This window comes from Equus przewalskii, chromosome X (genome assembly GCF_037783145.1).
Source record: "Equus przewalskii isolate Varuska chromosome X, EquPr2, whole genome shotgun sequence".
NCBI classification, from domain to species: Eukaryota; Metazoa; Chordata; class Mammalia; order Perissodactyla; family Equidae; genus Equus; species Equus przewalskii.
Window position 1 is genome coordinate 88,147,993 of NC_091863.1, and position 24,666 is coordinate 88,172,658.

Here is a 24,666-nt window from a genome sequence, read left to right on the forward strand (position 1 = left end):
TCTAAAATGAGTCAGTTGGACTAGATTGTGGTTCTTGACCACTGGTGAGCATGAGAATCACCTGCAGAGCTTAAATAAAATACTGTGTCTGGATCCTAGTTCTGAAATCTCTGATTCTCTATGTCTGGGATGGATCAAAGGCTCCACAAGTGACTCTCATACACACCCCTGATCGAAAACCACTGGACTTGATTTTTGCAAAGTTTTTACAAAATCATTTTATTTTAAAATAATTCAATCATGGACATTGAATTAGATAACCATTATACACAAACATATTATTTTAAGATTAGATTCCAAGTAGCAAGTAAAATCCAAAGGACATCAAACCAAAATTACCTTTTCTACTGTTTTGACTGTCCTGAAATCGACATAGGAAATCACTTTTTTCAGAGTACAGTTAGATAAAATTATAGCAAAACATCCTTCCTCTCCCTCTCTCTGCTACCCACTCTCTCTCTCTCTCTCGCTCTCACTCCTTGCACTTGGAATACTTGTTATGTATCTGGCTTGAGGATTCTTTGGGGTCTTCCAGATTTAGTGCTTCTTCCCCCATCTGCATCAGAGCATACTTTGATTCTTTTTAGTCAAAATTAGACAGAAATTTTAGGATACCAAGAGACAGAGACCATGTAGAGGGGTTTACATACCTTTCATTCCCTATCAAAGGTAATACCTAAATGGTATCTAGACTTCACTTCTTCTAGCCCACTGTCTGAAGGTAGGAAAGTTTGATCTTAAAGGCCCTGAGCCCCAGTGCTGTCTTGGCTCACGGAATGATTGGGGGAGGAAAATAGAGAGGTCTTACCATTAGACTATATTCAGCCATCTTGAGCAGGGGTTGGCAGACATTTTTTTGCAAAGATATTTTGCAGAGAGTAAATCCTTTAGGCTTTGAGAGATATATGGTCTCTGCCAAAATTACCCAACTTTGCTGTTGCAGAGTGAAAGGAGCCAGAGACAACTGCTAAACAAACAGGTGTGACTGTGTTCCAATCCAACTTTATTTAGAGAAACAGACAACCTGTGGGCTAGAGGCAATGCTTCTCGAACTATCTGTTGTGAGGACCTTTTTTTCCCCTATTAATTTATGGATGGATGCTTTTGTAAAATAAAGTAAAAATGAATTACTGGAAAAACTAAATGAAAAAGACGTAACATATGAGCTTAAAGTTTTTAGATTAAACAGACAACAAATTACATTTCAATAAATATAATTAGAACAGTCATACATAGGGAACAAGAAAAGAAGTAGAAAAACTGCAAATGTTGTTACTTGAAAGTATCTTCTAGCCTATTAATAGACAATTGCTACTACAGACATAACTTGTTTGTCATTTCACAATACTAACTAAACAAACAGTTGAGTGAAATTACAACACCCCATTTATTAAGTGCCTATATGTGCTCTAAACAAACACTGTGTATGTCAATATTTAAAATTTTTAATGTGACATAAATTTGCTTCTTGCTGTTAATTTATCTCATCTCGGTAGGACAGACAACAGTGCTACTTACAAGAGATAATGTGTATACAAACTGTTCCTATGTTTTCTTAAATAGCTTTATTGAGATATAATTGACATACAAAAAAACTACACATATTTAATGTATACAATTTGATGATTTGAACATATGCAAACAGCTGTGATACCATCACCACGATCAGGGTAAATAGACATATCCAGCACCTCCTGAGTTTCCTTGTGTCCCTTTGTTATTATTGTGGTTGTTGTTGACTTGATCATTAAGGTGGCTTCAACTCTAAAATTCTAACACACTAAGTTTTAAACAGCACACTGGGGCTTCCACTTCAAGACAGCGTCACCGTGCTAACCTAGTAACCTCCTTTCCTTCCCAGAATATACCAAAATGGATAGAATCCACAGATATATTATCAGAATTGAATAAAAGTTTAACAAGATTGTTGGATTTCAAAAAATCAGTTTATATTCCAGACGATACTATAATGGTGAATACGTGTCATCACACATTTGTCCAAACTCATAGAATGTACAAACCAACAGTGATTCCTAATGTTAACTACACACTTTGAGTGATTATGATGTGTCAGTGTAGGTTCACCAATTGTAACAAAGGGACCACTCTGGTGGGGGATGTTGATAGTGGGGGAGGCAGTGTGTGCATAGGGGCAGTGGGTATATGGGAAATCTCCATACCTTCCCCGCAATTTTGCTGTGAATCTAAAATTGCTCTACAAAATAAACTGTTTTTTTTAAAAATCAGTTTACAAAAATGAATTACATTTTTATATGGCAGTTAAAATAGAAGTTTTAAACAGTGTGATTTACCACTGAAATAACCAAAGATAAAGTTATGCTTAAATTGGATAATACTAATGTTCCTTAAAGATATCTATTGTCACAAGTTTATACACCAAGCAAATAGGAACTGCATCCTTCCTCTGATGACTAAATCAGCAGCAGCAGTAGACTATGTTAAGCTCTTTTCAGTCTAAGCATCCAGTGTGACAATTCACTTCGTAACAATTGTCTACAAAGGGAAAGTATCACAAAAAATATATGTCTTATCCAGTGTAGAGATGAGTGGAACTAGGTGAGATATGTGGTCTACCAAGCTATTGCTCACACAAAATTATGAGGACCAACACTCCCACAGTTTTGCATCCTTCGGTGAACCAGCAGAATTGGAAAAAGATCCCTATCGATCAGGACTTCCTAGTCAAGTTTACCCCAGTCTTGCAGGGTCAACCTGGTGTTGAAAGACAATTTTGCATGAGTCTCAAGTTTTTGCACATCTTGTGAACAGAGGGACTGACTTTGTTCTGGACTATCTTTTCAAGGTTGTTTGCACAGTCAACAGCCTTGGAAGACAAAGATAATGTAGCAGGCATGCTTACTGTGCAGTACAATAAAGATCATCTCTCTCTCCAGGGCAAAGGGCAGGCATGCTTATTGACCATTAAGAAAGATTCAGATTCCCTAAACTCAGAGTTCCTCTCCTATAACACAACGCACTGTGTGCAGGTGTCATCTAAGCCTCTTTGCATTGCCCTGTAGAAACTGGGGTGTAGGGAAGCAACACAAATGCTCATACTCTGGCTAGGGCCATTGTTGTGAGTAAAAGACTGTCCTTCACCTCTGAACCAGGAGTCTTGTGTCTCCAAGAAACTGTGGCAGGCTCACTTGTTTGCTTGCAAGTAGGGTAAAATTTCAGCCTCTTCGCCATTCTCACACAGGGTAGAGAGCTATAATCTACCCCTGTTATTGCAACATGTGTTCAGTCTCTAATGGTCAAACATTCAGAAGCTAAACAGAGCTTCAAGCTACATCTCCTCCTGCCAAGATGAAATCTTCCTCATCTAGTAGAATATTGTGACCTTCACATTAAACATGAGAAAAAAATTATTTAAATGGAATAAATACCTGTCCTGATGACCAACTGACATTTTGCTACAAGGCACATTTTCTTGTTTCAAATGAAATACCAACTACCACCTCAGTGGTAGAATAAATTCTAGCATGAATCTTAGCAAACAGCTTTGCATCCTCTGAGACATCATTAAGATCACTAGTATTTAGCATTAAAAAAAATAGTTTACTGAATGGAAGGCCTGAGATCTTTTCCTTCTGTGAGGTCCAAATTAGAAGGTTATAGTAGGTTACCTGAAAAAAGAAAATCTGGCAGCAACTGCCATCAAGTCTGAGCCACTGAGTACATCTCTACTATTTAGTGAATTTTAAAAGAGAAGAGAAAGCGAGGGAAAACCTTAATCATATATGGTCTTGATAGTTTTCAAACATTTTTAAACTTTTTTAAATCAAAGAATGTCAAAGTCTTCCCTCACATCACTTCTTTTCCTAACCTACTGAAATAACAACCCTTGAATAGATGAATCAATTTGTTTTAACTGCTCTACTTACAGTTTTCTGGCCTGGATCCCAACTCTTCCACTGATTGCATGCTGTGAATCTCAAATCCTTCAGGGTATTCTGCTTTATTGATAGTCTTGTTGTCCACATAAATGATATGTTTAACACAATTGACATCTAACAACGCATCCTATTGAGCAGAAAGAAAATCCAGCTATTATATATGGGCCTGCAATAAACTCAATTATTGAACATTTTCCTGTCCTGGCAGATAACAGTACCACGAATAAAAAGAAAATTTCATATTTACCTTAAGTTTACTTTCCAGAAGTTCAACACTAGTAATCAGATAGGTAGCCTCAGATTCATTTAACCCATGAACTACAGCATCTTTGCCAAGTGTGGCATATAAAGTCACAACTACATAATAAAAAAGAGACAAAAGTCAAATGGCAACCATTCATTAGATAGATTATTTAAGTCAGTCTTAAAGGATAGGTACACTCACAGATGCAAAGACATTTTATAATTGGATTTCATAGCCTCTGCTATTACCCTTCAACCTTGCCTCAAACTTCCTGGTAGCCCAAAATTTTTCTTACAAATTCTCAGGATTCTAACTTTCTAAACCTGAAGAAACCTAGAAACACTGGCAGTGCCACAACTGGCCAAAAATTAGTCAATTAAGATTCTCAAGGCCAATAGGTTCCGGCTGAACTCTCAATTCAGGCCAGAGCTGTCTCAGCTAGGCCACCCCTGTGACACACACTTTCATTGGTCACAGCACCAAAGAACGGACAGGACCTTGGTAATCCTCAAATTCTGAGGATCTCAAGTCAGATCAGCCATGAATCATGTTCTTACTCCTTCCAAGAAGCTTTTTTAGCGGGTCCAATGTCCAAGCTGATTGGTGACCTCCAAGTCGTAACTGGAGGAGCCAAGAAGATCTACTCTCTAGGAGCTACCAGACAAAGAAAATATAAACTGAAACCGAGATCAGTTAGAATCAAAAGACAATTGCTAAACTTAGATCAGACTTGGAAATTCAGTTCTAGGCTGGTAACCAAAAGAGCAACATGGTTAAGAACAGCCACTTTTTACGAGCTGTTGAGATGCAAACTCTTGATTGCTATACTACACCTACAATGGTCTATTTCATTCAGCAAAGCAGTGAGTGCTTAGTACGTGACAGGGCACTGTTCTGAACTGTTAATTTTTAAAAATCATTTCCTGTACAATGGCAAAAACAAATGCTAAAGAGTCAGAAATACACCCAATTTTACTTTCTGGCCAACATATCTAATGCCAGTTCAAGCTGTCATGGGCTTATTTCACATGTAAAATGAAATAAGTCAAATAAGAAGCCTCGAAGTGAAGCAATGAATTACAATTATCCTAAGCAATGATTTTGTTGTTGTTTTAATCATTTTTTTTTCAAGGAAGATTAGCCCTGAGCTAACTGCTGCCAATCCTTCTCTTTTTGCTGAGGAAGACTGGCCCTGAGCTAACATCTGTGCCCATCTTCCTCTACTTTATACGTGGGACGCCTACCACAGCATGGCTTTTGCCAAGCGGTGCTGTGTCCGCACCCGGGATCCGAACTGGCGAACCCCAGGCCACAGAGAAGTGGAATGTGCGAACATAACCGCTGTACCACCGGGCCGGCCCGTTTTAATCATTTTTTGTGTTACTTCCTAAAAAATACCCCCAAACCCCAAATCTTTCAGGTACGATTAACTTCCAGTTGAAAAGTAAAAGTCTAAATTCTGTCCATTAAGCTGCCAATTCTCACACCAGCTCTTAGAAATTACTATCTTTAACAGGAGTTATCAGATGTCTTTTAACTACAACATTACATATCGTTCTATGGACATTATTTAGGCACACAAGTGACTAAAGAACACCTACTTTGAAAACTAGAGGATTTCAGGACAATTTCACATGTAAGCAAAGCCCTCCCTCCCCCTCAAAAACCACAAAGCACTTACGAGGAAAGTTGTACTTAAAGCAGGTCTGCGCCGCAATCATCCACTCGGCCCTGGTCTCACAGAAAATGGCAATAGTGCTCTTTGGTTTTAGTCCCAATGCAGTGAGTCCACTACCAAAGTTATTCACTCTCTGGTTCACTTCGAGATAGTTCATCCATTTATAATTCCCAAGAATCAACTGTTAAAGTGAGACAGTCTCTAATATTAGTATATAGTCAACAAGCAATTAAAACACCATTCAAAGTGTAGGCCTCAAACTGCCCTTAAGTGAATATGCAGAAGTTTGAGCACCATCTGAGAATAGTCACCCAGCCCTATAACAGAATGCCAGCATATTTAAAATGAACTTGATTTATGATAAAGTAAAATGTACCTTCCCCTTTAAAAAAATATAAAAAGCACAACAATGCTTTACCTTCTTAAAAACCTTTCCATTTGGCTGCATTTCATTTTCTTCACTTAGGATTTCCCTGGTCCCAAGGCTGTCCTTCTTCCCAAACTTGGATACAGCATGATCAAATAATTTATCCAGAGTGTCTGCTCCAGGGATGTCTATGACAGCTAGCGAGTCGAAGTGCGTGACAGAGCGATATGGACTTCCAGGTGTGTCTGAAGTGGGCTTAGCTTTTACTCTCTTTGCCATAGCGTTTTTCTTCTTGGCGTTGGTAAGAAAATACCATGGAATAAATATAAGGGCACTATATATTGTTATTAACAAGTGGATAGGCAGCAAAATAATGGTGAGCACATTTAGCTTAAGTTTCATAGTGGCAAGGCTTCTAAAATGGTGTTTATTTCTTGTTATTCTTTGGCTTCGGAAAGCCTTATTTTGCTGAAGAAGGCAATAATGGAAGCAGCAGTAAGAGTAGCAGAATAGCCAAGGCAGTTCAATTTTAATGATACAGATAAAAGTTAGTAATCTTTGGAAGCCGACAATTAAGTATACCTGTAGGTGAAGACAATGAACCAGGCAGAGAGCAGGAAAAAAAAACAAAACAAAAAAGTATTAACAAGTTGATAGCACCATTGATTTAAATATGCAGGTCTTTATTAGTTTATATAATTGATTCAATACAGATAGCTGAAATAACTGGTATGAAAGACTGGCATTTTCCACTTTTAATCATCATTGCCATAAACTTCTGAATTTGGGTTTTTCTAGGTTTTCAGGTATACTGGTATTCTGCACATCACTCTGTAAGTCCACTGAGTAACACTGCTTTAATGCTTACATGAATGCATGAATATGATATTTAAGTTTGGCTGAACTCTGGGAGAGTAGGGAATGCCAATAATGAGGTTTCTCTTAAATATGTACATGTAAATCAGACAGCTTGAAATAGGATCTGGTTTTGTATCCAAAAGGGAAAAAACCCAACCAATTTAGGTTTATTTCTCAAAGATCAACCCAGAAATATTACTCTGAGTTGTTCATTAAGGTAAATTTCTGAGGTAATGCTATTCACTATCTGCTAGCCCCAAAACTGGAGCAATAGAATCATAAAATCATTTCCTAAGTGTTCACTTTGTGCTCGAAATTGCACCAGTTGCCTGGGAGCAGTAGTATTAAGTAGTATTAAGTCTAAAGTCCTGGCCCTTGCCCATTACAAGTTAAGATTTATGAGGCAATCAGCTCACAAGATAGATCCAGCATTTTTCAAACTTTTTTGGGTGAAGAGGTGGAGATAAGCCACTTCTTCAAACAAAAACTCACGCAAATTGCCCATATATACAACTAAAGTGGAACTGCTCGGGCTGAAGCAGGGATGCAGGGTGTCCAGAGTCCCACCCTGGATTTTCTGGAACCGCACGCCCAAGGTGACCACTGAATTATTTCCAGTGAAAAGCCATGCAGAAGTACATGAGTGCTATGGTGTGTGCTACAAGCAATAAATGCAACAGGAGTTCAGAGGCAGTGCAAAACGGCCAAGAGTGACTAGGGGAGGCTTTGTGGAGATAAGTCTTAAGCTGGACCTTATGCTGGGGATCTGGAAATGAAGGAGAAAGAAGGGAGGACATTCCAAGCAGGGAACCACATGAAGAAAGATACAGAGGTAGGAATAAAAGGATTGTGGGAGAATAGGGAGTACCAATAATAACGACACTAGCCTGACTTGGGCGTAGAGTACACGTTGGCTAAACAGGCTACAGTAGTACAGGATCTGACAAATCAGGCAAAGTAGTTTTGATTTGATTAGGCGGAAAACTGGGGGCCACTGCAGACCAGAAAAGAACTGCAGAAACAACCTCAGGGATAATAATCTCTCTCAGGGAGCTTGCCTTCAGCTGATAAAGCCATTTTGGTGAGTGGCAGTGTATTTCAACCATAAAAATTAAAATAATAGTTCACGTTGAGGAGATAAATTGAAGCCCATCCTTCTGCAACTCTTGTGGAAAGAGACCATTGATCTCAGAATAGCTGCTTGTTTTTACACCAATTACTATAAAATGGTGTAATTGTAAGAGGCTTAATCCTGCCTCTGCTTTTGTTCATGTCTTCAACTGAGTGTGGTGAAACGAGCAAGAAACTACAAGTGCAATGACCTGGGTTTCAGTCTCCATCTCTGTCACTAACTGGATCTGTAAGCTTGAGCAAAACCATCCGTCTGAGCTTCAGGTCAGACTAGACCAACCCTTAACTTCTTAGAGGTGCTGGTCCCCTTTGAGAATCCAAAGAACTATGAACCCAATTCCCCTCAGAAAGATATGCAAAATGGTGTACACAATTTCAGGGAATTCATGAGTTCCCCGAAATCCATCCATGACCCTAAAGGATGACACCAACCCTGAAATAAGAATTTCTGGCCTAGATGATTTTCTGGGGCCTTTCCAACTTTAAATTCCATGATTTACTCTACCTAAAAATTGCTTTTTCAGTCTCTCTGACAAGTCTGGTCAGTCACTTCTTCAAGATAAGTTATGTCAGGTGTTTATCATAGTGCCTAGCCGTCAACATGCAAGATTCCATCTAACAAGCCTCTCTTCCATCAGACATTTCATGACTACCCAAATTCATAATAATCTTTCCTTTTTCTAATTTCCTACCTCACTTGAAATGTCTACCACTCATCCTGACCCTTGATTATATTACCATCATTTCCAAAGAGCTAAGCACCTAAGTATAGAACAGAAACCAGTAGTTCTCAACCCTATCAAACCCAACACCTCTTTCTTATAATAATTTTGCAATACTCCTTTATAAACCTTAAAAGATAGTCACAGATGATAACCTACCTATATACATAATTTTAAAAAATAATTCCTTACTGGCAATATAAAGGAGTACCAAAAGGAAATTAATTCAAAATAAAATAATACTTATTTCAACATATAAATTCTCAGGGACAATACTAGAAGACAAAAAAAAAAGTCTTCAAATTGATAAAACACCCCTAAGGGGTGAGTGCCACCAGCTCACCCTCAATTGAAAAACTGTCAGACTTGAGGCTGAAGATATTTAAGAAGTAGAAGACAGCTTTTGGTTTATAATCTAGTTGAATTAACTGCACTATATGTGTTTTAGTCATTCATATTGTTACATATACTTAATCTTTTACACATGTTTGCCTTAAGCCTTGGAGGTAGGAAAATGTATTCTACTTAATTCTCATAATATAAAGACACATACATGTAAACACACACATACACACACACACCGCACATAGTAGGAAAGCTCAAAGAACATTCAAGTGAGGAGAGATTGGAGAGATCATTTAGTCAAGGGGTTTTCAAATTCTCTCTGGTGGTGGTGAGGGAGGCAGGAGTCACCCATTTGAATAAAATCTTAATTGGACCTGAAAACACAAATATAGATAAAAGCAAAAGACCAAAAGCAGAGCTGCTTTGGTGGGGGAGGCTATGATAGGCCCTGAGGGGACTCATCAGAACCTCCATTTCAGCTAAATATTTAAACCACTTATATATCTGATCCCTCTTCTCAAACAGAAGTGAGTGAGTGACAGGGCAAGCTGTAACTGAGACCCAGCCCCAAGCCCAGCGCTCTTTCAAGCACACTACCAGCCTCTGCCCAGTTTTGCCTATCATCTTAAAATCCTTCCATGTCAAAGGTTTTCCAGGCTTACATTCACGTCTATTGATAAATTCATTTCAAAAAAAGAAGATTGGAACACCTACTACGTGTAAATTTTGAGCACTTAACACAAAGATGAGTATAACATGCCCTCAAACCTTTATATGTGTGTGTGCACGTGCGTATGTGTTCATATGTATGGTAGAGGGCAGGGACATCCGTTCCCAAATATATAAGGTAGAATATGACAAATCTCATAAGAGCAGCCAGAGCAAAATGCTAAGGGTGTTCAAAAGAGGGGGAAAACTGAACCCAGTTTGGGAGGGGAAAGAGATGAGGGAGGAAGTAGAACCATCAAGAAAGGTTTCAGAAAAAAACAGGGTATTGGAGGTAGGCGTGAAAGATGGCTATGTTTTCCAAATGAAGTGACAAAGATTGAGAAGTGAGGACAGTCCTATAAGAGAGAATGAACAGATGAGCGAATGGACAGGGGCAGAACAGCGCAGGATGTATCTGAAAAACAGCAAGTAGTGTAGCAGACGCTTTCATGCTTTCTGTGTAAAGTGCTGCTCTACTTTTATGACCTAAGTCAATGGCAAAATTGAATTATTTCAGAGTCAATTTTACTAGAATGCAGCTATACTATAAGAGACGCATGCACATGAAGATTTGGCAACTCAAGATTAAACACCCTGCTATTGTATTAAGGGAAAATGTTCTCTAAAGAGGAGAAAGTCTGATATCCTGGGTGGTAAGTGGGCTAAACTAAATTAGGAGATCTGGTTTCTAACCTCAGTGTCTGCTGTTAAGTGTGACTTTGAACAAGTTATATGACGTCTCCCTTTAAAGCTCTATATCAGTGGCATCATGTGTAAAACAGCAGTACTGCTTGTGTTATTTACTTCATGGTCTTGTTGGGAGAATCCTTCATCTTATCAGCTTAAATTTCCTGGACAATAATTTCAGTCCCTGAAATACACTCCCAACTCGCCTCTCTCGCGTGCTTTGTTGTACTTAGCTAAACCACAACCTGGTTAAACCCACTTCTCCACCTAAACTACACCTGTATCCATGCAGCTGAATTTGGCTGGAGAAAGCCCTGACTGTGCTGAATGGCCCCGGTTAAATCCATGATTTCTCCCTCAAGTAGGACTTCAATGCTGTGCAGAAACCACACTGGACTACACTGTTCCATTCATTGGCTTCCTCTCCTGGTTTTCATTCATTGTTCTCTCTCATCAGACCACCAATGCTTCTCCTTCATCCTCATTCTCAGCTGCTGACCTGGCTTAATATTTTGCTTAGAAAACAGAAGGGTGTGCTGTCCTTCAATGTATGAAGAGTGACACTGCTGTCCCATCATTAGCAGGACATGAACTCTGAGTGGCCCCACCTTGAAATCAAGTCATGTATCTGTATGTCGGGCAGAAAAAGGCAGGGCGTCACCTTCAGTTACGGGATGGTTATTGTTCCTGTTGATGTTAACCTTTCATATGCGAATCAGATTAATAACCATTGAGTGAGCATTTACTATGGGCTTGGCACCGTGCTCAGCCCTTTAGATACATTATCTCATTTCATCCCTCAGAAAACTCCTTTGAGGTAGTACCCTCATTTTACTGATGACATAACAGTCTCAGAGAGATAAATAATTTGCCCAAGATAACACAGTTACCTAGGGATTTTGACCCAGGTCTATCTAATTTTAAAGTCCATACTTTTAGCTATATCGTCTGTGATCCTAGTCATCCTGACATAATCTAAATGAGTAAAAGTGACAAACTGTGTATGAAGAAATTCTGGCCACAATTTTGAGCACCGATCTGTCCCACATTCTACATTCTAAGGCAATTTTACAGGGGAAAAACCAAAAAAGCCCCTCAGTTATCTAGTAAGTCCTAGAAGTTTTGGTGAAAAATCAGATGCAATTTTCTTTTATTTTTTGTTTTGAGGTCAAGTTTAATGTTAAGTATTTCATTCCAGTTACTTCAAACACTGAGATAGTTAGATTAAACACAAAAAGCATTAGTGATATTTTAAGCTCTAGTTACACAAAGTAGACACAGGTTACATACTAATTAAAGTCTGAATTGAAAAGAAGAAATCCATCTCCCCCAGAAGCATGTGACACAACATCAATTTCAGGATGAAAGAGAAAAACTAATAAACTGAAGTTGATTAATGCCAAGACATTTTTTTTTTCAAAAGTTTTAGAAAATGGACTAAACCAAGCAAGGATCCATGCATCTGCCAAGCTGACACACGCAGTAGGGACAAATGAACTTCACCTATGCCTGACATTGAACTTTATGTAAATATAAAAAATATCAATTTGAAAATCAATAATTAACGATGTGCTACTTTAAGAAATAACATTTTCAAGACACACATCACTTAAGGGTAATTTAAATACCAAAAAAGTGATAATTTGCCTTCTGAAAAGGACTAGCTGTATCCACTAGACATTAAAAATCAGAAAACAATTATAAAAGTTCCTAGATTAAACAGATAAGCACAACCTGTTGTACTTTAAAGGATCCTATTTCTAGACAGATGTTGCATCACCAAGATACTTTTGTAAAGGGGTGGAGTGCTTTCATAAAAACATTATTTCCTTTCACACACAATTAAAATGTTCCAAATAACTTTAAAACGTACAGGAGAAAGCTCAAATACTATGTTAAAGAATGGTTGCATTTGGTTAATAAAAATCAAACTTTATAGGAGTTATATTATAATATAATTAACTATATAATTTAATATTAAAACTTTTAAAAAGTTAATATTTTAAGAAAATAAAAGGGATTAAGAGTAACTAGAAGGATCTTTTGCTATCAGTCTGCAAGATTGAATAATCATATGAAATATATATATACCCCTCTGCCCCTTGTAAGTCTCATCTGCCTCAAATTGATAGACCAATCTAATCAACATGAAATAGCTTGTACAATCAAACTTTAAACCCAGTATATAGTAATTACAATAAATATATTGAAAACTGAGAAAAAGCAAAACAAAAACCAAAACCTAGGGAGAATACATAGATGCCCCATACCAACACATTAACACACTGCACCTGTGCCCAGCTAGTTTGACTAGCAGCGTCTCACAACTATGACTGTTCTTTGGGTGCATCTCTAACAAGATTAACTGAACCTGTTTATTTGATCACCTGGAAAGGCATTAACTCCTGAAGTCGCCATCCTGTCAGCCTCTTTCCAGCTTTTCCCAGCGAAGAAAGCACCTGAGCTGCCATGTTGAAGATGCTCTTTCATCTCTAGCACAAGTTCCCTCCCATAAGACCTTAAGAACATCCTTGGCAGGCCTCAGGTGTCAGATAATTTTCTAGGTCACAGGATGGTATAATTGGGATCCTATCCATGTGTCGAAATGAAGAGATCTAAGAGCCAGTGTTGCTGCCTACACACTTTGCATACGCTGTGTATAATTATACAGCCATTTCTCATTATAAGTAATCGCAACACACTTGATTTTTAAATATGTAGCTTTTGAAAGTTCGGATTTGGCTGCATATAATTTAATCTAGTGCGTACATTTAAGGAATTTTGAAGATAAATCATGCTACAAGTGGCACCTACTGACAAAGCAGGATGTACAATCCAACTTTATCAGACATGATGAAAAAGGGAGAAAAACTCAGTTCTGGGAGGAATGTATTTGGAGAGAAATAGAAAGGGTTTGGTGTTTTTGAAGGGGAGCAGATAACACAAGGACAATTAATATTCTACAGCTGCTGCTAAAGAGTAACTGCTACAGGTCCCTGTAGATAAAACCTGGCTGCCGAATTAGAAGGCCCACCGCATCATGGTGTAGACTAATTTTGTCCATAAGGTCTTCCATTTACTGGGTATTTTATCCCAATGGGAACACGGTTTTGATGTTAACATAAATTAATCAAAAATAATTGGGTTATAGAGCCTAACTTTAAAATTAATTTACAGTTATAAAAAATGTGTTTCGCAGAGTGAGGAATATACAGACTATATCTTCTGTCCTCTTACCTATTTATTATAATAAAGTAATACAACTGCGGGCTGCCACCATGATGCAGGTTCAAAAAATATCTGTAACCAGCAGTAATACTTCCTACAGGGAGAATTTTACAACTATACTTTTTGTGCCACACAATCTACCTCCCACATTTGATAGAGGAGGAACCAGTTTAATTGGTTAGTTTTTTGCTTATGTTGTTTCCAGTACTTCATAATGTTAAAAACTATGCAGCAATGTAGTCTTAAACCATTTCTTACGAAATGGGCAAATAAGTTACTACAGTTCAGCTACCTGGCCACCATAACGTGAAACTGTATCATGGGGGTTTACTTATTTATTTATTTATTTGAGGAAGATTAGCCCTGAGCTAACATCTGCCACCAATCCTCCTCTTTTCTGCTGAGGAAGATTGGCCCTGAGCAAACATCTGTGTGCATCTTCTCTACTTTATATGTAAAGTCTTTATATGTGGGATGCCTGCCACAGCATGGTTTGACAAGCAGTGTGTAGGTCCGCACCCAGGATCCAAACCAGTGAACCCTGGGCCACCAAAGTGGAACGTGCAAACTTAACTGCTGTGCCACTGGCCTGGCCCCCTCATGGTGTTATTTAAAAAAAGAAAAGTTCACTCTACCCTTCAGTATTAAACATCCCTTATAAGTAAGACTAATAAAAGAACACAGAGATAAATCTGTTGCAGACCAAAATCTTATGGCTATTCAGTCAACTCTCAAATATCAGCTCTAGTAAAAAGGAGAAGGCACAGATATTCCAAAGACAGCACATAATTCAAAATGCATGTTTATTCTTAACATTTCATTATGGGTGTGTCTGACACTTCAGAAAGAATTCTTAACTAAAGGAAGCCATGTGAAGCCAAATACAAGCAGCCATGGAAAAATACTCCTAGAGTTAATGTCTCCATGCTAGGAGTGGGGACTACTTTCCATTCTGTTTTCTCTTCACATTCATTTGTTTATCTGGTCCATGCATACATGCTTCACCAAGGTGAATGAGGCAAGAAAGACAAGGAAATTAAGCATTTCTGTTTTGAAGCATATTGGGGAAAGCCGAGGCAAAGCTTTGCCAAATGAAGAGGTGTCTCTAAAAGTGTCACAGACACTCCAAAGTGGCTGTAAACCCCTGAACACAACTGGCCAGATGTTCCTGCTAATGTTTCTGGCAATTCCTACTACACTTTGGTAGCATTTTTCTCTTACATATCTAGATGGGCTGCAGGCCAATTGCAATAAATGTGTATCTATGTGTGTAGGGGTGTATTTGTGTATGAGTGGGGAGAGAGAGAGAGAGAAACAGACTCTCTGTGGATAAATAAGTTAACTATAGAAGCCTGAAAACTACTGCCTTCACAACGGCACCCAAGTCTAGTTTCCAAAGGAAACATTAACCTTATTGATATCTTACCTCCTTTGTCAATCATGGGTTGGGCATGCTGCCTAAGTAGCTGAATTCAGAGACAGCTAATTCTGGTCCGCTGACAAAAATTTTTGACCATGTTTAAGATTTTTCTAACACAGGCTAATCAGTAGACTTCAGTACTTAGCTATACAAGAACATTAAGTCTTTCGAATTTTTTTATACTTGGAATTCAACAATAGTTATTAGCACATAAGAACTACCAGATCTTCTGTTCCAAGTTTATAGCCAATTATAGTGAAAACAATTCTAGGAAGACCAGAAATACGAGAGAGGCAGCATCATATACAGGGTTTTGATGCTGGTTCAGCAGCTTGCTGAGCTGAGACTAGGAACAAATTAATCTTTCATCTGTTTCCTCATTTGTAAAATGAGGAAGTGGATTCAGATTTTAAGATATCACAGGCCAGCAAAAGTTTCAAAAAGAAAGAAGGGTGGTGAGGGGAATGACACAGCTGCCAATTTTTTGCCAGGTATGGCCACAAACAAACCCAAAAGAATTACCATTTCCTACCACCATCATTTCATAAAATACAGAACATGTTTAACTCCCCAAAATTAGAAGGATATATCTTATAATAAGAAGCAATCCTTTAAGTGGAAAAAGTTTAGCTTTAAAAAACTCATGTCCTGTTGTCCTTATTTTCCTCACTTCACCATGGGCCAGTAAAAACTCTGCATTGGCCAGCACTGGACTAAAAATCAATGTTTGGGAGCTACTGGACTAGGTAATTTTCAAGGTCCATGGCTTAAACACCATGATTCTAATTTTAAGTGTTCTGTTGTATTTCTTTTATTCTATATTATAGTGTGGGGGGCCTGGAATTGGCCACCCCAAGATATGTCTCTTTGGCAAGAGGATTATTTGGGGCCAGTTACTTTTAATAAACTGCAGACAGGAAAGCAACTGAGAAGTAGGATTTACTTACTCTTTGTTAAGAGACATTTACATTGTAAAGGAAATCTCCATCTGTAAAGGTGTCTCCCTCTCTGTACCAGGAAGAATAGGGGATGACCTTATCTCTAGAAACTCTCAATGCCAAAGGCAAGGACTTAAATCTGCATTTGTTTACTGTACTTGTCTGGTAATCTCCCATGATAACTCCCCCTCCACACCCAAAATCCTCCTTTGTCATTAGCTGAAGATGATATTTAAGGTGGGGGCTTCAGCCATTTTGGCGAGTTGCTCAGCTTGCCTGACCTCTCCCATGTATACATGTTATAAAGCTTTGTTTAATTTTCTCCTGCTATTCTGTCTCACGTGAATTTAATTCATTCTCCAGCCAGAAGAACCCGCAGTGGGTAGAGGAAATGTCTTCCTCCCCTACAATAGTCTAGGTAGGTGCCTCAGCGAAGGATACTGCTAATACTTACATTTTTGAAGATCAGATATATATTTAAATCAGCTTGAGAAATAGTGACTAGAATAAATTTCAATTTATTGGGGAAAGTATACAGTACTACAGATTTAACTCCATCAATAACAATTAACCATTCACTGGATGCTTACGATTAAGCCCATTTTACAGATGAGGAAATTGAGGGAAAGTAAAGTTAAATAGCTTGCCAAAGACACACAGCCTGGAAGCCTCAGTAGTCAGAATTGGAACTCCAATCTGTGACTCCATTTTTTGGTATTATTCAAAGAAAAAGATTTTATTTAGACTTTAATTTTCACTTCCCCTTTTATAAATGAGTGACAGATGATTTAAATTTTAGAAGTTGTACAGGGTAAAAAGTTTTCCAATTTTACTTTTCCAAATATTGACCTTTTAACACAAACATAAATACTGGCAGAGTTTTTCCACTATAAAAAGAGTCAAGATGCCTGTTAGTATGGTCACTTAATTTTCTGCAAAAGCTGATAAAGTTACAAATTTAGATTTTTAAAGGACAAATACTTACAGATTTCCTCTTTTTCTCTTAAGAAGAAGACGTCTATCTTTTGTGATTTCAATCTGAAATAAGAGACAACATTAATGGGTACAATGACGAGGAAAGAACCTCTTTAAAAAACAAAAAAACTCAAGTGCGGTTTCACATTACCTGTGCACCTTAGCTCATGAGCCAGGTACCAAAGGAAAAACAAGAAATGATTAGAGATGAGTGTCTGACTAGAAGTAGCGCTATTAAGATCTCAGAAAAGTAACTGGGGCTGATTCTAAGAAACAGTGGTCAAAACTCTACAGGAAAATAGGAAGATTAAAAAAAATAGGCAGAGGAATTGAAGAGGCATTATTCCAAAGAAGACATACAGATGGCTGACAGGAACATGAAAAGGTGCTCAACATCACTAATCATCAGGGAAATGCAACTCAAAACTACAAGGAGGGGGCCGGCCCTGTGGCTGAGTGGTTAAGTTCGCGCGCTCGGCTTTGGCGGCCCAGGGTTTCACCGGTTCGGATCCTGGGACCGGACATGGCACCACTCATCAGGCCATGGTGAGGCAGCGTTCCACGTGCCATAACTAGAAGGACCCACAACTAAAATATACAACTATATACTGGGGGGATCTGGGGAGGAAAAAAAAAGCAGTAAAAAACTACAAGGAGATATCACCTCACACCTGTTAGAATGGCTATCATCACTATGCCAAGAGAGAATGTGTTGGGAAGGATGTGGAGAAAAGGGAACCCTTGTGCACTGTTGGTGGGAAGTAAATTGGTGCAGCCACTATGGAAAACAGTACGGAGGTTCCTCAAAAAATTAAAAATAGAACCACCATATGATCCAGCATTCCCACTTCTGGGTATATATCCAAAGGAAATGAAAACAGGATATTGAAAAATATCCGCAGTTCCAGGTTCAGTGCAGTATTATTCACAATAGCCAAGATATGGAAACAACTTCAGTATCCATCAATAGATGAATGGATAAAGATGTGGTATATAGATATACACACACAATAGAATATTATTCAGCCATTAGAAAGAAGGAAATCCTGCCATTTGCAGCAACATGGATGGACCTTGAGAGAATTATGCTACCTGAGATAAGCGAGACAGAGAAAGACAAAAGTTGCATGATATCACTTCTATGTGGAATATAAAAAAGCCAAACTCATAGAAACAGAGAGTAGAATGGTGGTTATCAGGGGCTGGGGAGTGGGGGAATTGGGGAGATGATGTTAAAGGGTTCCAACTTTAGAGATGAATAAGTTCTGGAGATCCAATGCACAGCATAGTGATTATCGTCAACAATATTGTGTTATATACTTCAAAGTTGCTAAGAGGCTAGATCTTAAATGTTCTCACCACAAAAAAGTAACAATAGTTATGTGACGTGATAGCAGTGTTAGCTAAAGTTACCATGGTAATCATATTACAATATATTAATGTATCAAATCAACACGTTACACACCTCAAACATACACAATGTGATATGTCAATTATATCTCAACAAAAAAAGAAAAGAACAAGAAAATGGCAAGAAGCAGGAGTCTGGTTCTTCATGGCTTTATTTGCACCTCTAATTCCTCCACAGTCAGGATAGGAACCAAGTTCAGAGAAAGAGACAAAGCCTGACCACAGGAAACTAGTCAGTCAAGCTACCCAGACATGTCCAGCCCCAAATGCCTGCAGGCACCTATTGTCCTATCAACACCCAAAATGAATAATATCCTTTAAACAATGCAAGGCTCTTTCCAAATTCAAATACAGCGCTGGTGTAGGAGGAACCCTGGAGGGAGGTTCATCTTCTCTGAACGAATATACACATCAGTTTTGTGATGTTCTTCAAGGTCTGTATGCTGTGAAGGTTTAGGGTCAGTTTACAGTTGAGGATCAACCTATTTTTGGCAAGGCAGGAAAAACTCCTTACCATCTGAATACTTGGAAAAGTAAAGTAAGGCCTTCAGTAACTTGGTATTCTTTAGTTACATTTCCACACCACTGGGGTGTCCTGAGCATGATGTTATGACTCTGAAGACACACTGAGGTTTTATTTCCATCCGTCAGTACTCAGTACTACTTGCATACGATGAGAATAACCCTTCAAATTTATTTTTAAATCTAGTCACCTCCATGGAAGTCGCAAAACAAACATCCATATAACTAATCACCACACTAACTAGCTGGTAATTAACTCAGACCATTAATTTTCTCTTTTGCTACCTTTAGGAGGAAGGAAAAGAATGATTTATACTCAGACCTATCACTAACTGAGTAAGAGTATGCCTTTTGTTTTAATAGAACTACATTCCAACTTAAAGTTAATATCCACAATCCACTTTTGGGGAGGGAATGCTGGTGACAGTATGAGTACATGTGTGAACACAAATGGTTAAGATTACTTATAAACAAAAAGCACACTATTAAACATTTTCTTATTTTTCTCCCAGGGGCTAACATTTAATATTAATACAAAGGGGGTAAACTCTGTATATACATATTAAAATAAAGCCCAGGGGCCGGCCCCGTGGCTGAGCAGTTAAGTTCACGAGCTCCACTTCAGCAGCCCAGGGTTTCGCCAGTTCAGATCCGGGACGTGGACATGGCACCACTCATCAGGCCATGCTGAGGTGGCATCCCACATGCCACAACCAGAGGGACCTACAACTAGAATATACAACTATGTACTGGGGGGCTCTGGGGAGAAGAAGGAAACAAAAGAAGATTGGCAACAGATGTTAGCTCAGGTGCCAATCTTTAAAATAACTAAGTCCAAAGAACTCACGAAGAGAACGTTGGGGAAGAAAAATATCATGTTTCTATATACAAATATATACTTCCCCCACAGATTAATTCAGATAAACTTGATGAGGATTTTTAGGCTGCTTAATTTTAAAACGGTTTATGACGAGGATTTTTAGGCTGGTTACTTTTAAAACTACAGATAAGCAGCAGGCTCCGAGGAGTGGAATTTGCTTGCCCTTTGATCAGAGACAGTTGCATTTGTGAAGGAAATCTCCATGCCTCCCTCTCTGCGCCAGGAGGAAGGGGGGATGGCCTTATCTCTGGAAACTCTTAATGGGGAAGGCAAGAACTTAAGTTGTTTACTGTCTGGCAACCTCATGTAACTGACCCCCCACCCCAAAATCCTCCTTTGTCTTTAGTTGAAGATAATATTTGAGCGGTGACTTCTGCCATTTACTCAATCTGGTTTGATTCTTATCTAAAAGTTGTGGGACCGCCCAATGGCCGGACCCTACTGGCACTGGTACCATTTTAACTTTTTTCTTTGTCTCGTAAAGAGATTACTCACATACCTATGCCTTAAATTTAGCCCTAACCCTCAACTCGGGGCAGCAGCAGGAGCTCTGCCTGCCCATGGGTCCTGTCCCCATGCCAGCGGGGGCAGCAGCAGCAGCAGCTCTGCCTGCCCATGGGCCCTGTCCCCATGCCAGCGGGGGCAGCAGAAGCGGCAGCAGCAGAAGCTCTGACTGCCCATGGGTCCTGTCCCCATGCTATTCTATACTATTCTCTAAATAAAAGAGCACTACTGCCAGATCTTAAGAGTCTAAGAAATCTTTCTTTCGACTCCTCGGCTCACCGACCCCGCATCAAACTGATAAACCAAGCTTCTACAAAATCATTTAAAGACCTATAGGTGGGAAGAGGACACAAAACTATCCACTAGTTTGCTTAATTTGGAAAATAATTTCATCAGCAAATATTTGCAAAGGCTTGTCCACACTTGGATCTTTGGTACTCCAGAGGGAAAAGGTAGAAGATCATCAAAAGTATCAGAGAATTCTCTCAGCTGGATGACAGCCCCAGTTTCAATCTCCTACTCATTTCCAGACTCACAGCCCTCCATCAACTGGGCAAAATGAAGCTACTCTCAGAGGTTCTTTAATACAAAAGAAAGAAAGAATTTTTCTCAGTGCCTATAACCTTACAGGACATTTCTTTCATCACAAAAAAAGAAAGCAAACAACAGCTGCCCAGTAAATAAACAGGAACCAAATCACATTTTCTACCCTAGCCTAATTAAGTTTTTCTACGCCACAGAAGAACTGACCCTGCACTCACCTCTCTCTTAGCCTCACCCCTACAAAACAGCACCCTCCTCTTGAAGTCATTCTATTAAAATAAATTGAAGTAATAATTTAATATAAAAGAACTAAAGCAGATTATCACCATGCACGTTCTACTTACAGACAATCGGGAATAGGGATGATCTGGCTAAAATCACAATGCAAATTTTAGTCATCACGTTCACAGATATGCAAGTATTTGTAATAAAAGGAAGTTGGAAATCTTTAGCATAGCTAATTTTTAACAGACTGAAGCATATAATATGGTTTGTTTCTACTCAGCAATCACCTAGTGGCATGAAAAAGGAGATAATACAGCATCTTGAGTTTATCATCTTTCAATTAGGGAATGAGGCAGCACTGAGAAAGCTTTGCCCTCTGAATACCAGGGAGCAAAACAGCGTCCATGCAGCTAACAGGAAAATGATTAAGGAAAAAGCGATACAAACACAAAGCAGTGTTGTTCAACTTCAGACAACCCTCATATTTTGAGAAAGACTTAAAAACAAACCATTAATGTTTTTACTTCTTGCCCTCTTGTAAATAAGTTAGTCTGTTGACCAACATTTGAAAACATTCTTCCAGAAGTCAAGTCAATACTAAACTTGTGATAGCATCTGTTGGAAATGTTTCAAGCATGATGCATCTTCCCCTTGTACTTAATGTCTCAAGAACCAATCTTAGTAAGTTTAAAAGAGAATGTTTCAGAAAAAAGTGGAAGATACTAACAAAGTCATAAGCACTTAGTGTTCAAATCTAAAAGGAAATTCTGGTAAGTCCCTTACAAAACAATTCCCTAAGCAACGGTCTTTCATAAGTCTTGTTTTAGATAAATATACATGTCATATATTGGCAAGTACTGGATGATAGCTGCCATAGTAGAATACAGTTCAAAGGTCAGAAATGTTGAAATCAAGAAATAACACAGGCACAAAACAATATGTATGACTCCACTATATACACATATATTTGAGTGGGTACATATTCATAGAAAACATATGCACCAAACATTAATGCTAGTTATTGCCATGTGGTAGGATTACAGGTGAATTTTATATGTTTTAGTATTTTTACATATTTTTGTATTCTTTATGCTCATTTAATATCTTACAAAATTTCCATAAATAAAAATTGTTTACTTAAAAATGGATATTAAAAAAATCATAAAAGAACAAGAAAATGACTCATTTAAAGCCAAACTCATTTAAGCCAGTCAAACACTAGAAGATACTGCTCGGAATCTAAGCTATACCAGAATCTTCTTTTCCACTAAAGAACACGTGTGAGTATGAGTGGTCCAGGAGCCTTAAATGTTCATAAGACTGTGGGTCACTGAATTCATAAACGTTAAAGTATATTAAAGAAATGCTATAATCTAAGTAAAACTACCCAAAATCTATCATGTATAGTGTCAAGAGTATGGAGATAATTCCAGACTATCATAGACTAAAATGTTGCTTCACGGAAAAGTTAGGTAACCTAAAACAAAAAGTGTTTTAAAAATATTCATGACATCTCAACAAACCTGTTTAAAAAAATTCAAACATTACAAATTATACAATGCAAAGTTAAAGTATTTTTTTATTCAATCCTCTAGAAAATAACAGCTTTTAATAATTTGGTGGGTACCCTGGGGGACATTTTTCTAAGCATATTCTAATATACACACACAATTTTTTTTTTTTTAAAGATTTTATTTTTTCCTTTTTCTCCCCAAAGCCCCCGGTACATAGTTGTGTATTCTTCGTTGTGGGTTCTTCTAGTTGCGGCATGTGGGACGCTGCCTCAGCGTGGTCTGATGAGCAGTGCCATGTCCGCGCCCAGGATTCGAACTAACGAAACACTGGGCCACCTTGCAGCGGAGTGCGTGAAGTTAACCACTCGGCCACGGGGCCAGCCCCAATACACACACTATTTTTAAGCAAAAGTTGAATCATACTATCTACACAGGTTTGTGACTTTAAAAAAGAAATGACTCTCTTACATGTCTTTCCATGCCAGAACACTCAGATCTACCTAAGACTTTTTAACAGTCCTATGGTTTTCCATTGTACAACCATATCAAAATTAAGCCTAACCAATCTTCCCTATCAATGGACATTTTGGATTTTTTATTTTCTCATCATTAGAAACATAGCAATGAACATCTTTAGCAATATATTTATGCCAGTGCTTCTATAGGATATATTTTTAGCACAACTGCTGGGTCAAAAGCATATGAGCATTTCAGCTGGTCTATTAGTCTATCGAAATTGCCCTCCAGGTCTAGAAGCAGAGACACCCCAGTAGGAATGATCAAACCTAGCACCCAGATGTTGGGTTTCCAATTACTATTCTCCAATAAAAGGAACCCGGGCTCTTTGGAGAAGTAGTCGATTCCAGAACCAGGGCAGGAAAAATCTAAGTTGAGCCTTGTACCTTCGAGTGCCAGACAGTAAGGAAGTACTTCAACAAAAAAAAAGATGAGAACATGTCAAAAGGACACAGGGGTCAACCCAAAAGAGTTCCCAATGGTCAAAGCTGGAATAATTTGAGCAACAAAATAAATAACCGTAGTATTAAATTATATCCCAAAGAATAAAATAAATATCCATGAGTCCATACTAACACAAATAAATGACTGGTTGAAAAATAAATAATTGAGAAGGGACGAATCTTCCTCACAGAATTCTAATTAATAAATGTGGAAGGAATAAAGGAAATAGAAAATCTCCATTAGAACACCACAGTAATCATTGCTGCAGGCAAAATCCATCAGTGGATGCTAACAGTGGTGAGTGAAAGTTTAAAGTTGAAACTGGATATATGTATGGTCTCAAAGTATCTCCCCCAAATACATATTAATACAATATAATAAAGTATAAGTATTAATATTTATTAATTGCAAAAAGAAAAACTGTAACTTTACTATGGAAAAACACAGTTGACACCACCTTAACCAGGTGATGAAGGTCACCATCACTAGTAATAGGGCACATGAACATCCATGTATACTGACATGACACACTGAGGGCACATCACTTCTGTGGTATTCTTGCCCAAATTGCACAATCTCAATCTAACCATGAGAAAACATTAGGTAAACCCAAATTAGGAACATTCTAGAAAGTAACTAACCAGTATTCTTCAAAGTTGTCAGCGTCACAAAAGTCAAAGACTGAGGAACTGTCATGGATTAGAAGAGACTAAGGAGACATGACAACTAAATGTAATGTGGGATCCTGGAACAGAAAAAAGATGTTAGTAGAAACACTGGTGAAATTTGAATAGAGTCTGTAACTCAGTTAATAGTATTGTACAAATATTAATTTCTTAGTTTTGAAAATTATGCTACAACATAGTTATGTAAGATGTTAACATTAGGGG

The 24,666-nt window shown here is 38.2% G+C and overlaps 1 protein-coding gene across 24 annotated transcripts in view; it reads right to left on the minus strand.

The window, feature by feature from the left end:
• ACSL4 (acyl-CoA synthetase long chain family member 4) overlaps window positions 1–24,666 on the minus strand; it is a 151,036-nt gene that overhangs the window by 35,622 nt on the left and 90,748 nt on the right. For 4 of the 24 annotated variants that reach the window (XM_070603836.1, XM_070603856.1, XM_070603858.1 and 1 more), the window contains exons 2-6: window positions 17,229–17,281; window positions 6,258–6,494; window positions 5,843–6,020; window positions 4,165–4,274; window positions 3,906–4,044 (exon numbers count right to left, since the gene is read on the minus strand). In XM_070603836.1, coding sequence (XP_070459937.1) covers window positions 3,906–4,044; window positions 4,165–4,274; window positions 5,843–6,020; window positions 6,258–6,485 — 655 coding nt within the window. In that variant the 5' untranslated portion in view covers window positions 6,486–6,494; window positions 17,229–17,281. Of the gene's footprint in view, window positions 1–3,905; window positions 4,045–4,164; window positions 4,275–5,842; window positions 6,021–6,257; window positions 6,789–17,228; window positions 17,282–24,417; window positions 24,522–24,666 lie in introns of those variants that run through there. The other 20 variants (XM_070603837.1, XM_070603841.1, XM_070603842.1 and 17 more) reach the window with 7 other exon arrangements.